Below are 17,147 nucleotides of genomic sequence, written 5' to 3'. Positions count from 1 at the left end.
CCATCATTTAGTGAGTACTTCCACTGTGCCAGCCATTTCAGTAGATATATCATGAATATAACCTCACTGAGATCTATGAAAGAGACAATTATTCCCATTTTCAGATATGTAACTGGAAGCACAAAAGACATGAAATAATTTTCCTGACACTGAATAACTAAGCAGTGTCATAGACAGAATTCAAATCAAGGTCTGTTTAACTCCGAAGCCCATGCACTTTCCACTGTACCAAATGGACTTCTATAATTCTAAAATGTCAAATCACTTTAAGAAAAAAGAAACAACAAGGAACTAGCCTCTATTTTCAGGTTGCATTGTTATTACACTATAAATCAAGATATCTGATTTGAGTATTGACACAAGTACCAAAAATTAAGGGAATATAAGTGATTCCTTGGTTCCTCTTCCTGTCACACTGACAGTTTAGAGGAAGAAAAAAGGTGACATCAAAAGATGTTGGTACTACTTACATTTTGGGCAAGAAAATTCTTTGTTGGGAAGGGCTGTTCTGTGCCCTGCAGGATGTTTAGCATCAGCCTTGACCTTTACCACACAAGATGACAGTAGCACCCCTTCTAAATTATAGTCTTCATCAGTTATTTCTTAAAATATAACTAGGCAATCAGAACTGATGATACCCTCGTTAAAGTTTCTGCACAGCTGTTATCAGAACATTAAATAAACATATACACTTATGGTATACCTGCTACTGCACCAAAGCAGGCCTAGAACTTAAGTCTACTTAAGTTTAGGGTGTCTCTGGGTTCAGGAAGATTACAATCACTTCTAAACAATCTCATCAGAGCCATCAATGTTTAAGTATTCCCCAAATATACTGCTAGAACATCAGTAGTCAAACACTTGCAAAAAATCAATTAATGGTAAGAAGGTCTAGTTTCTTCCCTCCCATTAAAATTCTTTTATTTATCTGAAAAGACATATTATAGTATTAAGAAAAAAATACCTGTGTCAGAAAGTTTCCGGGAAGATCATAGGTTTTACACAGTTCAGATATGGTTATCTGACCACTTTCCTGTAATTTATCATTTACCTCTTCTGCTAACCGATCCAAATAGTTCCTAATAGTTTTTTTTAAAAAAAGGAAAAACCCAATTAGGAATAATAATTTTCCTCTATCTATTATGTTTAATTCCTGATGCAATGAGGTATGCCCCAAAAGTAATGAATATGATATGTTTAGGTAAACACCATTCATTACTCATATTCTGAAAATTTTCTTATCAATGTAACTAAATGTAAGGTTAATCAAATAATAAATGCTGAAATTGTTTTCAACAATTAAAATTCTGCAATCATTTTCATTAATATTTTTGGAACAATTCTGCTTTCAGAGTTAAACTCATACAGAAAAGATGATAAAAATTATGTTTTGTGTCGCTTTAAAACAATAGAAAAAATTAAAGTTTATATCATTTCCAAGTACTCCACACAATCAAGCACTTACTTTTTAAGTACAATGATCCTTACAATGAGAATCAGCACTAAAAGAGTTCTAAACAAAATGCTGAAGTGGCCACAATTGTTCTAAATTTAAGTATAAATTTACTGACAATAAATGAAAACAAAAGTGTTCTTAAATACTTACTCATCTATCAGTTGTCCCAACACTAGCTGAACATGTTTTTCTGATTTAACAATGTCACCAATTCTATTTTCAATATGAGTCAGATCCACATTAATCGCCTGGAAAATAAGTACAAATTCTATTAGTGATAAGTTCATACTGTTTAAGTTTGAAATTACATATTTAGAACTTAAAAAAAAACTTATTCACCCTTAGGTGAATTTCAAATTGATATGAAATATTAGAAAAAGTCTCAAATAAAAAATTAGAGGCTTGTTGCTTATTTACTTTCACTTCTGAACAAGGATATTTTCACTTGCTAAGAAAGTTCATATTAAGAAGTTATACCATTTCAGGGGTCTTTTCTCCTCCAGAGTCCCTCCTGGAGCCCAGGGAGTCTGGTGGGGTGCAACAGGCAAGTCCCAACCCACCAGAGATCATGCAGTGAGTGGGTGAGTCTGTGACCCAAACTGCCCATTGCCTCGGAGCAGTCGCCAGACTGCCGCCCCACAGGCAGCCACTTGGCCCAAGGATCAACCCAGCCCTGGCTCTCTCGCTCAAGAGAGGCTCTGCAGGCCAGAATTCAGGGGATCAAGCTGGCCCATGCATCTCAGCCCCTGCTGTGGTTCTCAGGCTTGCTAAGATGTCAGCCAAACCTGCTGTCGGCTTCGTGAACAAGGCTTCTTGGCAGATCCTGGCTGGTGGTTCTGAGGTAGGAGGTAGATGGGCCCCTGGGCCGAACAGCTAAGAGTCTGTCAGGCAGAGTAAATTGGAGCTTTGTGTTCCCTAGACACTTCAAGGACAAAGCTAACGGCAGGAGCTGAGCTCTGCCAGAATAAAGAGATAAGATGACCACATCTATCACTCCTGAGGTCAGGAGACCTCCCTGACTGCACATGTGCAGAAAGACTCCTCAGGGGTCAAAAAGGGAGGGGCACTACCCCATAATAGGTGCTATCAATGTCCCATAGGCTGCTGCACTGGAATCCATATTGGCAAAAAGATGCACATGCATATGGAGAAGCGCCCTGGGTCAGGTCAGAGGTTGGAAGCGAAGCAAGATGACTGGCCAGAGAAAAACACTTGGAAAAACTGCCTCCATATAAGTGATTTAAATCACCACTCTGGTGTGCTCCTCATTAGGGAGGATGCCTGCACTCTCCTCTGGGTGCGTATTTTTGCTTTGCTCTAAATGAACTGGTTCTTTGTTCTCTTTGCACATACTGTGCTTCCAATAAATCTTGTGCCTGCTTTACAATGTCTCTTTGTGAAATTCTTTCTCCCAAGAAGACAAGGGCCAAGGTACTCTCACCTGCTGATGTCATCTGGTGCCATGCCTTGGATTGCTTCCAAGGTAACTTGCAGGTTTTGCTCAACTATGGCTAGAGACCTCTGCTTACACTATCTTCCTTACCTTCTCCTTTGGCCTGCACCTTTCTTTCCTACTTTTCTGGCACATAAGGGTCTGTTTTTCACTATATATTTTCACACCCTCCTGGAAGAAGATCTTTTGCTTTTTATTTTGAAACTGCCAATGCTGTCTTTGTCCGGCTGAGTGTGCACAGGCTCCCTGAGGTCTTATCTTTGTTACAAAAAACACCAGGGCATATGACTTTGGAAATAATTATGTTTCCCAACTCCAATTCTTCCAAGAGTTCCTCCTTTTACCTCTCAGACCCCCCCACCCCTCAAGCTTTGGCAGCCCTTACACTGCTATGGACAGCCTATTGGGCTGGCCAATCCCCAGCAGATCATGTCATAAATTTTACAAATGCTCAATCCTGAGGAGTACATCCCAGTAGGAAATCTTGTTATAGGACATAGGGGAGATCTGATGTCTATAAAGCTTAAGGGAAAACCGGTAACTGCTCTGCACTGGTTCAAATGTCCACCCCAGGTAAGAAGGGAGGGCACCCTGTGCAAGGAACCAAAGCTGACCAGAGATGTCTGGTTAGAAATCAGTGGGGGAGTAGAGGATGCTCCAAAGTCCATCAGCATTAAGATCAAAAGACATTCAGAGGACACTCTGAATCTCCTCCAGGTGCCTCCTAGTAATGTTTCCAGGATGCTGGACTTCATTTCTAGGAGCCCTGTTCTCGGCTGCAGGTTATTCAACATGGGAGGATCTCCTTCTAAACCAAAAAAAAAAACACCCCTCAGAAACACTCCCAGGGCACTAAGTTTTTTTTGTTCTTTCTGTCCACTTTTAGTCATAAACACCATGGAAGGTACCCCTGGGACTACAATGTATCAGCCAGTCTGCCTCTGTCATCAGGGCCAATTTGAGTACTCTTTGGTCTAAATTCTAACTATGAAACTATGAATACAGAAAAAGATGATTTTTTTTTTTGACACTGTGTGGCCACAATACTCTTCAGACTCCAGAAAAAACTGGTTAAGATAAAACTCTTTTGAAATTGCAAAACTGGTTCTTTCTGCATATGCAATTAAGCTAGCTTGTTAAAATACTATTTTTTCAGAATTCTGACCCTGAAAGAACAAAAATATGCCTAGGAGAAAGCCTGAAGTTAACTCTTATCATGTCCTTGAGAGACAAACACAGCCCACTTTGCCTGAGACTTCAGCCTAGGGTTAATTAGTAGAACTTCAAGCCAAGGGAAAAAAAAAAGCAGAGAGGTATTTTAAACCTCAAGCAGAAACTGTGAGATCTCTGTCTGTCTGGATTTATGTATATCTCAGTATGTGTCTCTGTCTGTGGATAATATTGCTGAGGCTAATTCGTAAATGAACTCTATTTAATTGGTGAAAGAAAAGTAAGTGCTTACAAATGAAACAATTCTATATAAAAGAGGAGCTAAGCTAAACAAATTTCAGGTTCACGTGACCTGGGAAATATTCAGTATTGAATTGATATTTGATATTAAAGTTAGTTTATTAATACAGACATGTCTTTAGAGTCATCAATATTAAGTATAATACTTTGTTGTACCTAGGTTTACAGGAAGTCATTAAGTTCACACTGTATCAGTTACATTTGTCAACAAGAGAATTAACTTGGTATGGGATAAAAGCTTTTGCGTAAACACTGTGGGAATAATTATGTTTTAGTTTTTCCAGATTTTTGGTACCTTGAAACTTTAGTTTTGCTAAATCAAGTCAAACGATAAGAAGTCATTAGACGGAGCAAAAAAAAAGTCATTAAACGTCTAAATCATTTTTAAGATAAAATACTGGAATATTGATCGCAGAACAAATCTAATTCACCTACATTTGTCTTCTCGCAAGAGGGAAACTAAAGATGTTTGGGTTTATTAGACACATGCCTTGTACTACATTGAGAAAAGAAACTGTGCTTTGGGAAAATGCATGTTTTTAGAGGTTATGGAGTATATTAAGTTTGCTAATCAGGAAATGCCAATACGACAAACAGTTCACAATTGCTTTCCTCTTGGTTTTCACTAGAGGTTAAGGTTTTTAAGGGTTAACAAGTATAATACATAAGCTACTAAAATGATAAGGGAAGCATTTCAATGTGTGAAGCAAGTAGAATATACGTTGTCGGTGATAGAAGATATGAAGACTGGAATTTAGTTTTCTCTCTCTGTTAAGAGAAGTTTTCTTGGAATGCTGCTTTTAATAACAGACTGTGTGAATTTCTTTTCCTTTAGGTGATTTGTATTTGCTTTTGAAATCTTCTGTTACTTTGGTTGAGTAAATAAGTATTATTTCACAATGATCTATGATTCTATCTGACTAAGTGTTTTAAAACTTTCTGATATTTTTTAACAAACTTCCCAAGTGTCAAAATCTAATTAAAGTTCTTCTGAACTCCAGCTAATTTCAAGGCACTTCAGAGGGCCCCTGAGGCATCTCAGAAAAATATCACTAACTGGGATTATTTGACAGATTAAATTACAGGAGGAACATTGTCAAATAAAAAGTAACAACAACAGAATCTGTAAAGATCATGACACATGTAGATAAAGTTCACTCTGCTTCTACAAAGATTAACCCCTGACTGTCAGACTCTGCCATCCTGATGTCCTTGTAACATGGCAATGGTCTATTCCTAAATCAGGGAATTTAAAATGGGTAAACAATAGCTGTAAATTAAATAGTCAGGGCTATGGGAAATCCAAGATGGCCACCTGGCTTTTCCCAGCTCCCTGGCAAACTCCATTTTTACTTGATGGGTTAAAGCCTTCCCTGGCTGCAGGGCTGATGCCCTCACAATGAAAAGGAAATGGTTAAAAAATGTGTTTTCCACTTGGGGTATACTTTCTTCAACCTCCAGTGATCGAGGCACCCACTTCACTCGACAAATCATATAAGCCTTAACACAAACGTCTTGAAATTAGCACTGTAACTATCATCCTCAATCATCAGGCAAGGTCAACAAAAACTAATGGAAAAAGCGGACTCAAACAGAACAAAAATTAATTACATGGGATTAAATGAACTGGTAAATATGATTAATTTTTATGACTTTGACATATTACCAACTTCTAATCTTTATTTTTCAGATACAGAAAAGCCCTTCTCAAGCTACTTATGGCTTACAACAATTTGGTAATTTACACCTGAGGATAAAATTAAAACATTTTTCTCTTTGCCTGGTCCCTCCAGAAATTGGAGACCCTTGGGTTATGAACAGCCTTATCAGGTAAATAAAAAAGACTGCCTCCTGACATGTACAGGAATCTCAAAATATTTTAGGGACCTCTAGAAGACAGAAATCCACCTAAGCAAAATCTGATGGCAGGCCTTTGGCATGGCTTTCTTGGCCTTGAGAGACCTTTTGGGAATTTAGTCTGAGACTCCTTCTGAGGAGTTACACCAGAGTCAGTATGGAGGAGCCTATGTGGTCAATGGACCAAACTTATTTTGAAAACAAATTGGTTTTGGCTGTGTTTGGTGGAAATGAGGGCAATTTTAGAAAAAGGATTATGTTTCACTAAATATTAAATTCTAGTTTTGTTAATTAAGGCCTGTGTCTACTAAGACTCACTTCCCAGACAGTTCCTTGCTGTTAACATTATACTGTTACAAAATTTAATTAAATTATTAAAGGGACATTCTAAGTTTCTTTCTGAAGCCTAACTTTATAATCAACCTTTGGATAAAGATAACATACTCCATGATGTACAACCTGGAGATTAACACCAGGCTATGATCATTTAAGTTTAAAGGAACAATTAGACTATACTAAGGATAACCAGCCTAGTAACATTAGGAAATTAAGCTGAATGTCTTCTGGACAGTGCCAATGTATATAATTTCCCTTAAAGACATGAAGTGGTACAAAACAGACTAAGACAGATAACTTGGGGATATACTAGGATGCACCTAATGTAAGTTCTTGACTTAAATCCTTACTTCTGACCTTACTAATACTGCTAGCTATATTATTTTTTATTGCCTGTTTCTTTATTTCTTACATTACCAAATGTGTGACTGATCTCTGATAAAATAATGATATATGGTCTCATATGAAATCAATGACTGTTAACAGTATAACTCTAGATTATGGGAGGAAGCAACAAGAGGGAATATTTTCCTGGATCATAAGACAGGTGGTCCAGAGACTTTTGGTTACTGATAACAAGGCCTGGTCCAGTAATAAATAGCAGAGTGAGTGGCCTGTCAGCAAAATCTTCACCAAACCTGGGAATGAACATTCCTAGCACCATGGTACAAAATGGTCATAAAATGCCGCCCAAACCATGTTCAAATTTATGATTATAAAGGGCCCTACCAACTGGAAACTGGCACTCACCATCTACCTCTACAAGGATTAAATCATGAGCTGCTTCAGCTGCTGACCTTCAACATCCCATGAAAAGAGTTCGGGATGGAAATCAGAAATGAGGCACTCTGTGCTCTGGGAAAAAGTGACAGAACAGGCCTTCAGATAGTTAGATATTTTCAGGTAAGGATGTTTTTGATCCCAAATTCTTGCCTCCTCTCATACCTAGAAAAACACTAAAGTCATTAATGGTGACATCTGCTTTGGCTATTAAAGGAAAAATTACAATTAAAAGTCAAAATGAGGGAGCGAGAAGATGGCGGAAGAGTAAGACGCGGGGATCACTCTTCCTCCTCACCAGATACATCAGAAATACATCTACACGTGGAACTTCTCCTATAGAACACCCACCGAACGCTGGCAGAAGACCTCAGACCTCCCAAAAGGCAAGAAACTCCCCACGTACCTGGGTAGGGCAAAAGAAAAAAGAATAAACAGAGACAAAAGAATAGGGATGGGACCTGCACCAGTGGGAGGGAGCCGAGAGGGAAGAAAGGTTCCCCCACACTAGAAGCCCCTTCGCGGGCGGAGACTGCGGGTGGCAGAGGGGGAAGCTTCAGAGCCGCGGAGGAGAGCGCAGCCAACAGGGTGCGGAGGGCAAAGCGGAGAGATTCCCGCACGGAGGATCAGTGCCGATCAGCACTCACCAGCCCGAGAGGCTTGTCTGCTCACCCGCCGCGGCGGGCGGGGCTGGGAACTGAGCCTCGGGCGGATCCCAGGGAAAGGTCTGGAGTTGGCAGAGTGAAAACAGCCTGAAGGGGTTAGCGCACCACGGCTGGCCGGGAGGGAGTTCGGGAGAAGTCTGGAGCTGCCGAAGAGGCAAGAGACCTTTTCTTCCCTCTTTACCTCCTGCTGCGCGAGGAGAGGGGTTTAAGCGCGCCGCTTAGAGGAGCTCCAGAAACGGGCGCGGAGCTGCCGAAGAGACAAGAGACTTTTTCTTGCCTCTTCGCTTCCTGGGGCGCGAGGAAAGGGAATTAAGGGCACCACATAAAGGAGCTCCAGAAACGGGCGCGAGCTGCGGCTGTCGGCACGGACAACAGAGACGGGTGTGGGACGCTAGGGTTGCTACTGCCGCCACCAAGAGGCCTGTGTGCGAGCGCAGGTCACTCTCCACACCGCCCCTCCCGGGAGCCTGTGCAGCCCGCCAGTGCCGGGGTCCCGGGATCCTGGACTGCTTCCCCGGGAAAACGCGCGGCGCGCCTCGGGCCGGTGCAGCGTCACGCCGGCTTCTGCCGCCGCGGACTCGCCCCACATCCGTGCCCCCCCCCACCGCCTGAGTGAGCCAGAGACCACGAATCAGCTGCTCCGTTAACGCTGCTCCTTTGACCCCGCCCTCTCTGAGCGAAGGGCAGACGCCCTTGGACGACCTGCGCGCAGAGGCGGGGCCAGGTCCAGGGCTGAGCCCCAGGAGCTGGGCGAACAAAGAGAGGGGGTGGTCCCTCCCAGCAGCCTCAGAAACAGCGGGTTAAAGCTCCACAGTCAGCTTGAAGTGCCCTGCATCTGTGGAAAACCTGAATAGCGAAATATCCCAGGTTGAGGAAGTGGACTTTGGGAGCAAGATATACTATTATTTTCCCCTTCTTTCTTTTTGTGAGTGTGTATGTGGGTGCTGCTGTGTGAGATTTTGTCTGTGCAGCTTTGTTTTCACCATTTGTCCTGGGGTTAGACCGACCATTTTTTTTTTGGGGGGGGGGGTCTTTTTTTATTCTTTAATAGAAATTTTTCTTCTTAATAATTATCTTGTTATTTTAATAACTGTATTTTACCCTACTTTATTTTGTCTTCTCCCCTTTCTTTCTTCCCTCCTTTCCTATTTCCCTCCTTCCTTCCTTCCTCCCTTCCTTCCTTTATTCCCTCCTTCCTTCCTCCCTTCCTTTCTTCCTCCCTCCCTTCCTTCCTTTATTCCCTCCTTCCTTCCTCCCTTCCTTTCTTCCTCCCTCCCTTCTTCTTTATTCCCTCCTTCCTCCCTCCCTTCCTTTCTTCCTCCCTCTCTTCCTTTCTTCCTCCCTCCCTTCCTTTCTTTATTCCCTCCTTCCTTCCTCCCTTCCTTTCTTCCTCCCTCCCTTCCTTTCTTTATTCCCTCCTTCCTTCCTCCCTTCCTTTCTTCCTCCCTCCTTTCCTTTTATTCCCCCCTTCCTTCATCCCTTCCTTTCTTCCTCCCTCCCTTCCTTTCTTTATTCCCTCCTTCCTTCCTCCCTTCCTTTCTTCCTCCCTCCCTTCGTTTCTTCCTTCCTTCCCTCCCTTCCTCCTTTCTTGACTTTCTACTTTTTTCTCCCTTTTGTTTTGAGCCGTGTGGATTAAAGGCTCTTGGCACTCCAGCCAGGTGTCAAGGCTGTGTCTCTGAGGTGGGAGAACTAACCTCAGGACACTGGTCCACAAGAGACCTCTCAGCTCCACGTAATATCAAATGGCGAAAATCTCCCAGAGATCTCCATCTCAACACCAAGACCCAGATTCACTCAAGGACCAGCAGCGAACAGTACTGGACACCCTATACCCAACAAAGAGCGAGACAGGTCTACAGCCCCATCCATTAGCAGAGAGGCTGCCCAGAATCACAGTAAGGCTACCGACATCCCCATACACGCCCCCAGACGTGGACCTACCCACCAGGGAGACGGGATCCAGCCTCATCCACCAGAACAGGGGAACTGGTCCCCCCAACCAGGAAACCTGCTCAACCCACTGAACCAACCTCAGCCACTGGGGACAGCCACCAAAAATAGATAGAAATACGAACCTGCAGCCTGCAAAAGGGAGACCCCAAACACAGTAAGATAAGCAAAATGAGAAGACAGAAAAACACACAGCAGATGAAGGAACAAGATAAAAACACACCAGACCTAACAGATGAAGAGGTAATAGCCAATCTACCTGAAAGAGAATTTAGAATAATGATGGTGAAGATGATGCAAAATCTTGGAAATAGAATAGACAAATTGCAAGAAACAGTTAACAAGGACCTAGAAGAAATAAAGAGGAAGCAAGTAACGATGAGCAACACAATAAATGAAATGAAAAATACTCTAGACGGGATCAGTAGCAGAATAACTGAGGCAGAAGGACGGATAAGTGACCTGGAAGATAAAATAGTGGAAATAACTACTGCAGAGCAGAAGAAAGAAAAAAGAATGAAAAGAACTGAGGACAGTCTCAGAGATCTCTGGGACAACATTAAACGCACCAACATTCGAATCATAGGGGTCCCAGAAGAAGAAGAGAAAAAGAAAGGGACTGAGAAAATATTTGAAGAGATTATAGTTGAAAACTTCCCTAATATAGGAAAGGAAATAGTCAACCAAGTCCAGGAAGCACAGAGAGTCCCATACAGGATAAACCCAAGGATAAACACGCCGAGACACATAATAATCAAACTGTCAAAAATTAAATACAAAGAAAACATATTAAAAGCAGCAAGGGAAAAACAACAAATAACACACAAGGGAATCCCCATAAGGCTAACATCTGATCTTTCAGCAGAAACTCTACAAGCCAGAAGGGAGTGGCAGAACATATTTAAAGTGATGAAGGAAAAAAACCTACAACCAAGACTACTCTACCCAGCAAGGATCTCATTCAGATTTGATGGAGAAATTAAAACCTTTACAGACAAGCAAAAGCTGAGAGAGTACAGCACCACCAAACCAGCTTTACAACAAACGCTAAAGGAACTTCTCTAAGCAAGAAACATAAGAGAAGGAAAAGACCTACAAGAACAACCTGAAACAATTAAGTAAATGGTAATAGGAATGCACATATCAATAATTACCTTAAATGTAAGTGGATTAAATGCTCCCACCAAAAGACACAGACTGGCTGAATGGATACAAAAACAGGACCCATATATATGCTGTCTACAAGAGACCCACTTCAGACCTAGGGACACTTACAGGCTGAAAGTGAGGGGATGGAAAAAGATATTCCATGCAAATGGAAATCAGAAGAAAGCTGGAGTAGCAATTCTCATATCAGACAAAATAGACTTTAAAATAAAAACTATTACAAGAAACAAAGAAGGACACTGTATAATGATCAAGGGATCGATCCATGAAGAAGATATAACAATTGTAAATATTTATGCACCCAACATAGGCGCACCTCAATACATAAGGCAAATACTAACAGCCATAAAAGGGGAAATCGACAGTAACACAATCATAGTAGGGGACTTTAACACCCCCCTGTCACCAATGGACAGATCATCCAAAATGAAAATAAATAAGGAAACACAAGCTTTAAATGATACATTACACAAGATGGACTTAATTGATATTTATAGGACATTCCATCCAAAAACAACAGAATACACATTTTTCTCAAGTGCTCATGGAACATTCTCCAGGATTGATCATATTTTGGGTCACAAATCTAGCCTTGGCAAATTTAAGAAAATTGAAATCGTATCAAGTATCTTTTCCGACCACAACGCTATGAGACTAGATATCAATTATAGGAAAAGATCTGTAAAAAATACAAACACATGGAGGCTAAACAATACACTACTTAATAACGAAGTGATCACTGAAGAAATCAAAGAGGAAATCAAAAAATACTTAGAAACAAATGACAATGGAGACACAACAACCCAAAACCTATGGGATACAGCAAAAGCAGTTCTAAGAGGCAAGTTTATAGCAATACAATCATACCTTAAGAAATAGGAAACATCTTGAATAAACAACCTAACTTTGCACTTAAAGCAATTAGAGAAAGAAGAACAAAAAAACCCCAAATTTAGCAGAAGGAAAGAAATCATAAAGATCAGATCAGAAATAAATGAAAAAGAACTGAAGGAAACAATAGCAAAGATCAATAAAACTAAAAGCTGGTTCTTTGAGAAGTTAAATAAAATTGATAAACCATTAGCCAGACTCATCAAGAATAAAAGGGAGAAGACTCAAATCAATAGAATTAGAAATGAAAAAGGAGATGTAACAACTGACACTGCAGAAATACAAAAGATTATTAGAGATTACTACAAGCAACTGTATGCCAATAAAATGGACAACCTGGAAGAAATGGACAAATTCTTAGAAATGCACAACCTGCCGAGACTGAACCAGGAAGAAATAGAAAATATGAACAGACCAATCACAAGCACTGAAATTGAAACTGTGATTAAAAATCTTCCAGCAAACAAAAGCCCAGGACCAGATGGCTTCACAGGCGAATTCTATCAAACATTTAGAGAAGAGCTAACACCTATCCTTCTCAAACTCTTCCAACAGATAGCAGAGGGAGGAACACTCCCAAACTCATTCTATGAGGCCAACATCACCCTGATACCAAAACCAGACAAAGACGTCACAAAGAAAGAAAACTACAGGCCAATATCACTGATGAACATAGATGCAAAAATCCTCAACAAAATATTAGCAAACAGAATCCAACAGCACATTAAAAGGATCATACACCATGATCAAGTGGGGTTTATCGCAGGAATGCAAGGATTCTTCAATATACGCAAATCAATCAATGTGATACACCATATCAACAAACTGAAGGAGAAAAACCATATGATCATCTCAATAGATGCAGAGAAAGCTTCTGACAAAATTCAACACTCATTTATGATAAAAACCTTGCAGAAAGTAGGCATACAGGGAACTTTCCTCAACATAATAAAGGCCATATATGACAAACCCACAGCTAGCATCGTTCTCAATGGTGAAAAACTGAAACCATTTCCACTAAGATCAGGAACAAGACAAGGTTGCCCACTCTCACCACTCTTATTCAACATAGTTTTGGAAGTTCTAGCCACAGCAATTAGAGAAAATAAAGAAATAAAAGGAATCCAAATAGGAAAAGAAGAAGTAAAGCTGTCACTGTTTGCAGATGACATGATACTACACATAGAGAATACTAAGGATGCTACCAGAAAACTACTAGAACTACTCAATGAATTTGGTAAAGGAGCAGGATACAAAATTAATGCACAGAAATCTCTGGCATTCTTATACACTAATGATGAAAAATCTGAGAGTGAAATTAAGAAAACACTCCCATTTACCATTGCAACAAAAAGAATAAAATATCTAGGAATAAACCTACCTAAGGAGACAAAAGACTTGTATGCAGAAAACTATAAGACACTGATGAAAGAAATTAAAGATGATACAAATAGGTGGAGAAATATACCATGTTCTTGGATTGGAAGAATCAACATTGTGAAAATGACTATACTACCCAAAGCAATCTACCGATTCAATGCAATCCCTATCAAATTACCACTGGCATTTTTTACAGAACTAGAACAAAAAATTTCACAATTTGTATGGAAACACAAAAGACCCCGAATAGCCAAAGCAATCTTGAGAACGAGAAATGGAGCTGGAGGAATTAGGCTCCCTGACTTCAGACTCTACTACAAGGCTACAGTAATCAAGACAATATGGTACTGGCACAAAAACAGAAATATAGATCAATGGAACAGGATAGAGAGCCCAGAGATAAACCCACACACATATGGTCACCTTATCTTTGATAAAGGAGGGAAGGATATACAGTGGAGAAAAGACAGCCTCTTCAATAAGTGGTGCTGGGAAAACTGGACAGCTACATGTAAAAGTATGAAATTAGAACACTCCCTAACACCACACACAAAAATAAACTCAAAATGGGTTAAAGACCTAAATGTAAGGCCAGACACTATCAAACTCTTAGAGGAAAACATAGGCAGAACACTATACGACATAAATCACAGCAAGATCCTTTTTGACCCATCTCCTAGAGAAATGGAAATAAAAACACAAATAAACAAATGGGACCTAATGAAACTTAAAAGCTTTTGCACAGCAAAGGATACCATAAACAAGACCAAAAGACAACCCTCAGAATGGGAGAAAATATTTGCAAATGAAGCAACTGACAAAGGATTAATATCCAAAATTTATAAGCAACTCATGCAGCTCAATAACAAAAAAACAAACAACCCAATCCAAAAATGGGCAGAAGAACTAAATAGACATTTCTCCAAAGAAGATATACAGATTGCTAACAAACACATGAAAGAATGCTCAACCTCATTAATCATTAGAGAAATGCAAATCAAAACTACAATGAGATATCATCTCACACTGGTCAGATTGGCCATCATCAAAAACTCTAGAAACAATAAATGCTGGAGAGGGTGTGGAGAAAAGGGAACCCTCTTGCACTGCTGGTGGGAATGTAAATTGATACAGCCGCTATGGAGAACAGTATGGAGGTTCCTTAAAAAACTACAAATAGAACTACCATATGACCCAGCAATCCCACTACTGGGCATATACCCTGAGAAAACCATAATTCAGAAAGACTCATGTACCAAAATGTTCATTGCAGCTCTATTTACAATAGCCAGGACATGGAAGCAACCTAAGTGTCCATCAACAGATGAATGGATAAAGAAGATGTGGCACATATATACAATGGAATATTACTCAGCCATAAAGAGAAATGAAACTGAGTTATTTATAATGAGGTGGATGGACCTGGAGTCTGTCATACAGAGTGAAGTAAGTCAGAAGGAGAAAAACAAATACCGTATGCTAACACATATATATGGACTCTAAGGGAAAAAAATGTCATGAAGAGATTAGTGGTAGGACGGGAATAAAACACAGACTTACTCGAGCATGGACTTGAGGATATGGGGAGGGGGAGGGGTGGGCTGTGACGAAGTGGGGGAGTGGCAGGGACATATATACACTATCAAATGTAAATTAGATAGCTGGTGGGAAGCTGCTGCATAGCACAGGGAGATCATCTCTGTGCTTTGTGACCGCCTGGGGGGGTTGGGATAGGGAGGGTGGGAGAGAGGGTGATGCAAGAGGGAGGAGATGTGGGAGCATGTGTGTATGTATAACTGATTTAGTTTGTTGTAGAGGGAAAACTAACACACTATTGTAAAACAATTATACTCCAATAAAGATGTTAAAAAAAAATAAAATAAAAAAAAAAAGAAAATAAATAAGGAAACACAAGCTTTAAATAATACATTATACAAGATGGATTTACTTGATATTTATAGGACATTCCATCCAAAAACAACAGAATACACATTTTTCTCAAGTGCCCATGGAACATTCTCCAAGATAGATCATATCTTGGGTCACAAATCTAGCCTTGACAAATTTAAGAAAATTGAAATCGTATCAAGTATCTTTTCTGACCACAATGCTATGAGACTAGATATCAATTACAGGAAAAGATCTGTAAAAAATACAAACACATGGAGGCTAAACAATACACTACTTAATAACGAAGTGATCACTGAAGAAATCAAAGAGGAAATCAAAAAGTACTTAGAAACAAATGACAATGGAGACACGACGACCCAAAACCTATGGGATACAGCAAAAGCAGTTCTAAGAGGGAAGTTTATAGCAATACAATCATACCTTAAGAAACAGGAAGCATCTCGAATAAACAACTTAACTTTGCACCTAAAGCAATTAGAGAAGGAAGAACAAAAAAACCCCAAATTTAGCAGAAGGAAAGAAATCATAAAGATCAGATCAGAAATTAATGAAAAAGAAATGAAGGAAACAATAGCAAAGATCAATAAAAGTAAAAGCTGGTTCTTTGAGAAGATAAATAAAATTGATAAACCATTAGCCAGACTCATCAAGAAAAAAAGGGAGAAGACTCAAATCAATAGAATTAGAAATGAAAAAGGAGATGTAACAACTGACTCTGCAGAAATACAAAAGATTATTAGAGATTACTACAAGCAACTCTATGGCAATAAAATGGACAACCTGGAAGAAATGGACAAATTCTTAGAAATGCACAACCTGCCAAAACTGAGCCAGGAAGAAATAGAAAACTTGAACAGACCAATCACAAGCACTGAAATTGAAACTGTGATTAAAAATCTTCCAACAAACAAAAGCCCAGGACCAGATGGCTTCACAGGCAAATTCTATCAAACATTTAGAGAAGAGCTAACACCTATCCTTCTCAAACTCTTCCAAAAGATAGCAGAGGTAGGAACACTCCCAAACTCATTCTACGAGGCCACCATCACCCTGATACCAAAACCAGACAAAGACGTCACAAAGAAAGAAAACTATAGGCCAATATCACTGATGAACATAGATGCAAAAATCCTCAACAAAATACTAGCAAACAGAATCCAACAGCACATTAAAAGGATCATACACCATGATCAAGTGGGGTTTATTCCAGGAATGCAAGGATTCTTCAATATACGCAAATCAATCAACGTGATACACCATATCAACAAACTGAAGGAGAAAAACCATATGATCATCTCAATAGATGCAGAGAAAGCTTTTGACAAAATTCAACACCCATTTATGATAAAAACCCTGCAGAAAGTAGGCATACAGGGAACTTTCCTCAACATAATAAAGGCCATATATGACAAACCCACAGCCAGCATTGTTCTCAATGGTGAAAAACTGAAACCATTTCCACTAAGATCAGGAACAAGACAAGGTTGCCCACTCTCACCACTCTTATTCAACCTAGTTTTGGAAGTTCTAGCCACAGCAATTAGAGAAAATAAAGAAATAAAAGGAATCCAAATAGGAAAAGAAGAAGTAAAGCTGTCACTGTTTGCAGATGACATGATACTATACATAGAGAATCCTAAGGATGCACCAGAAAACTACTAGAACTAATCAATGAATTTGGTAAAGTAGCAGGATACAAAGTTAATGCCCAGAAATCTCTGGCATTCTTATACACTAATGATGAAAAACCTGAGAATGAAATTAAGAAAACACTCCCATTTACCATTGCAACAAAAAGAATAAAATATCTAGGAATAAACCTACCTAAGGA

The 17,147-nt window shown here is 39.8% G+C and overlaps 1 protein-coding gene across 2 annotated transcripts in view; it reads right to left on the bottom strand.

The window, feature by feature from the left end:
• Positions 1-17,147, bottom strand: part of UFL1 (UFM1 specific ligase 1) — a 64,249-nt gene that overhangs the window by 34,282 nt on the left and 12,820 nt on the right. Inside the window, exons 3-5 of one of the 2 annotated variants that reach the window (XM_059083163.2) lie at positions 7,323-7,427; positions 1,607-1,704; positions 965-1,079 (exon numbers count right to left, since the gene is read on the bottom strand). In XM_059083163.2, the coding sequence (XP_058939146.1) occupies positions 965-1,079; positions 1,607-1,704; positions 7,323-7,325 (216 nt within the window). In that variant the 5' untranslated portion in view covers positions 7,326-7,427. The remainder of the gene's footprint in view (positions 1-964; positions 1,080-1,606; positions 1,705-7,322; positions 7,428-17,147) is intronic. The other variant, XM_059083162.2, reaches the window with a different exon arrangement.

Source organism: Kogia breviceps, chromosome 13, assembly GCF_026419965.1.
Source record: "Kogia breviceps isolate mKogBre1 chromosome 13, mKogBre1 haplotype 1, whole genome shotgun sequence".
Classification (NCBI taxonomy): Eukaryota; Metazoa; Chordata; class Mammalia; order Artiodactyla; family Physeteridae; genus Kogia; species Kogia breviceps.
The sequence above is the reverse complement of the archived record's forward strand: the minus strand, read 5'-3'. Positions and strand labels throughout refer to the sequence as shown.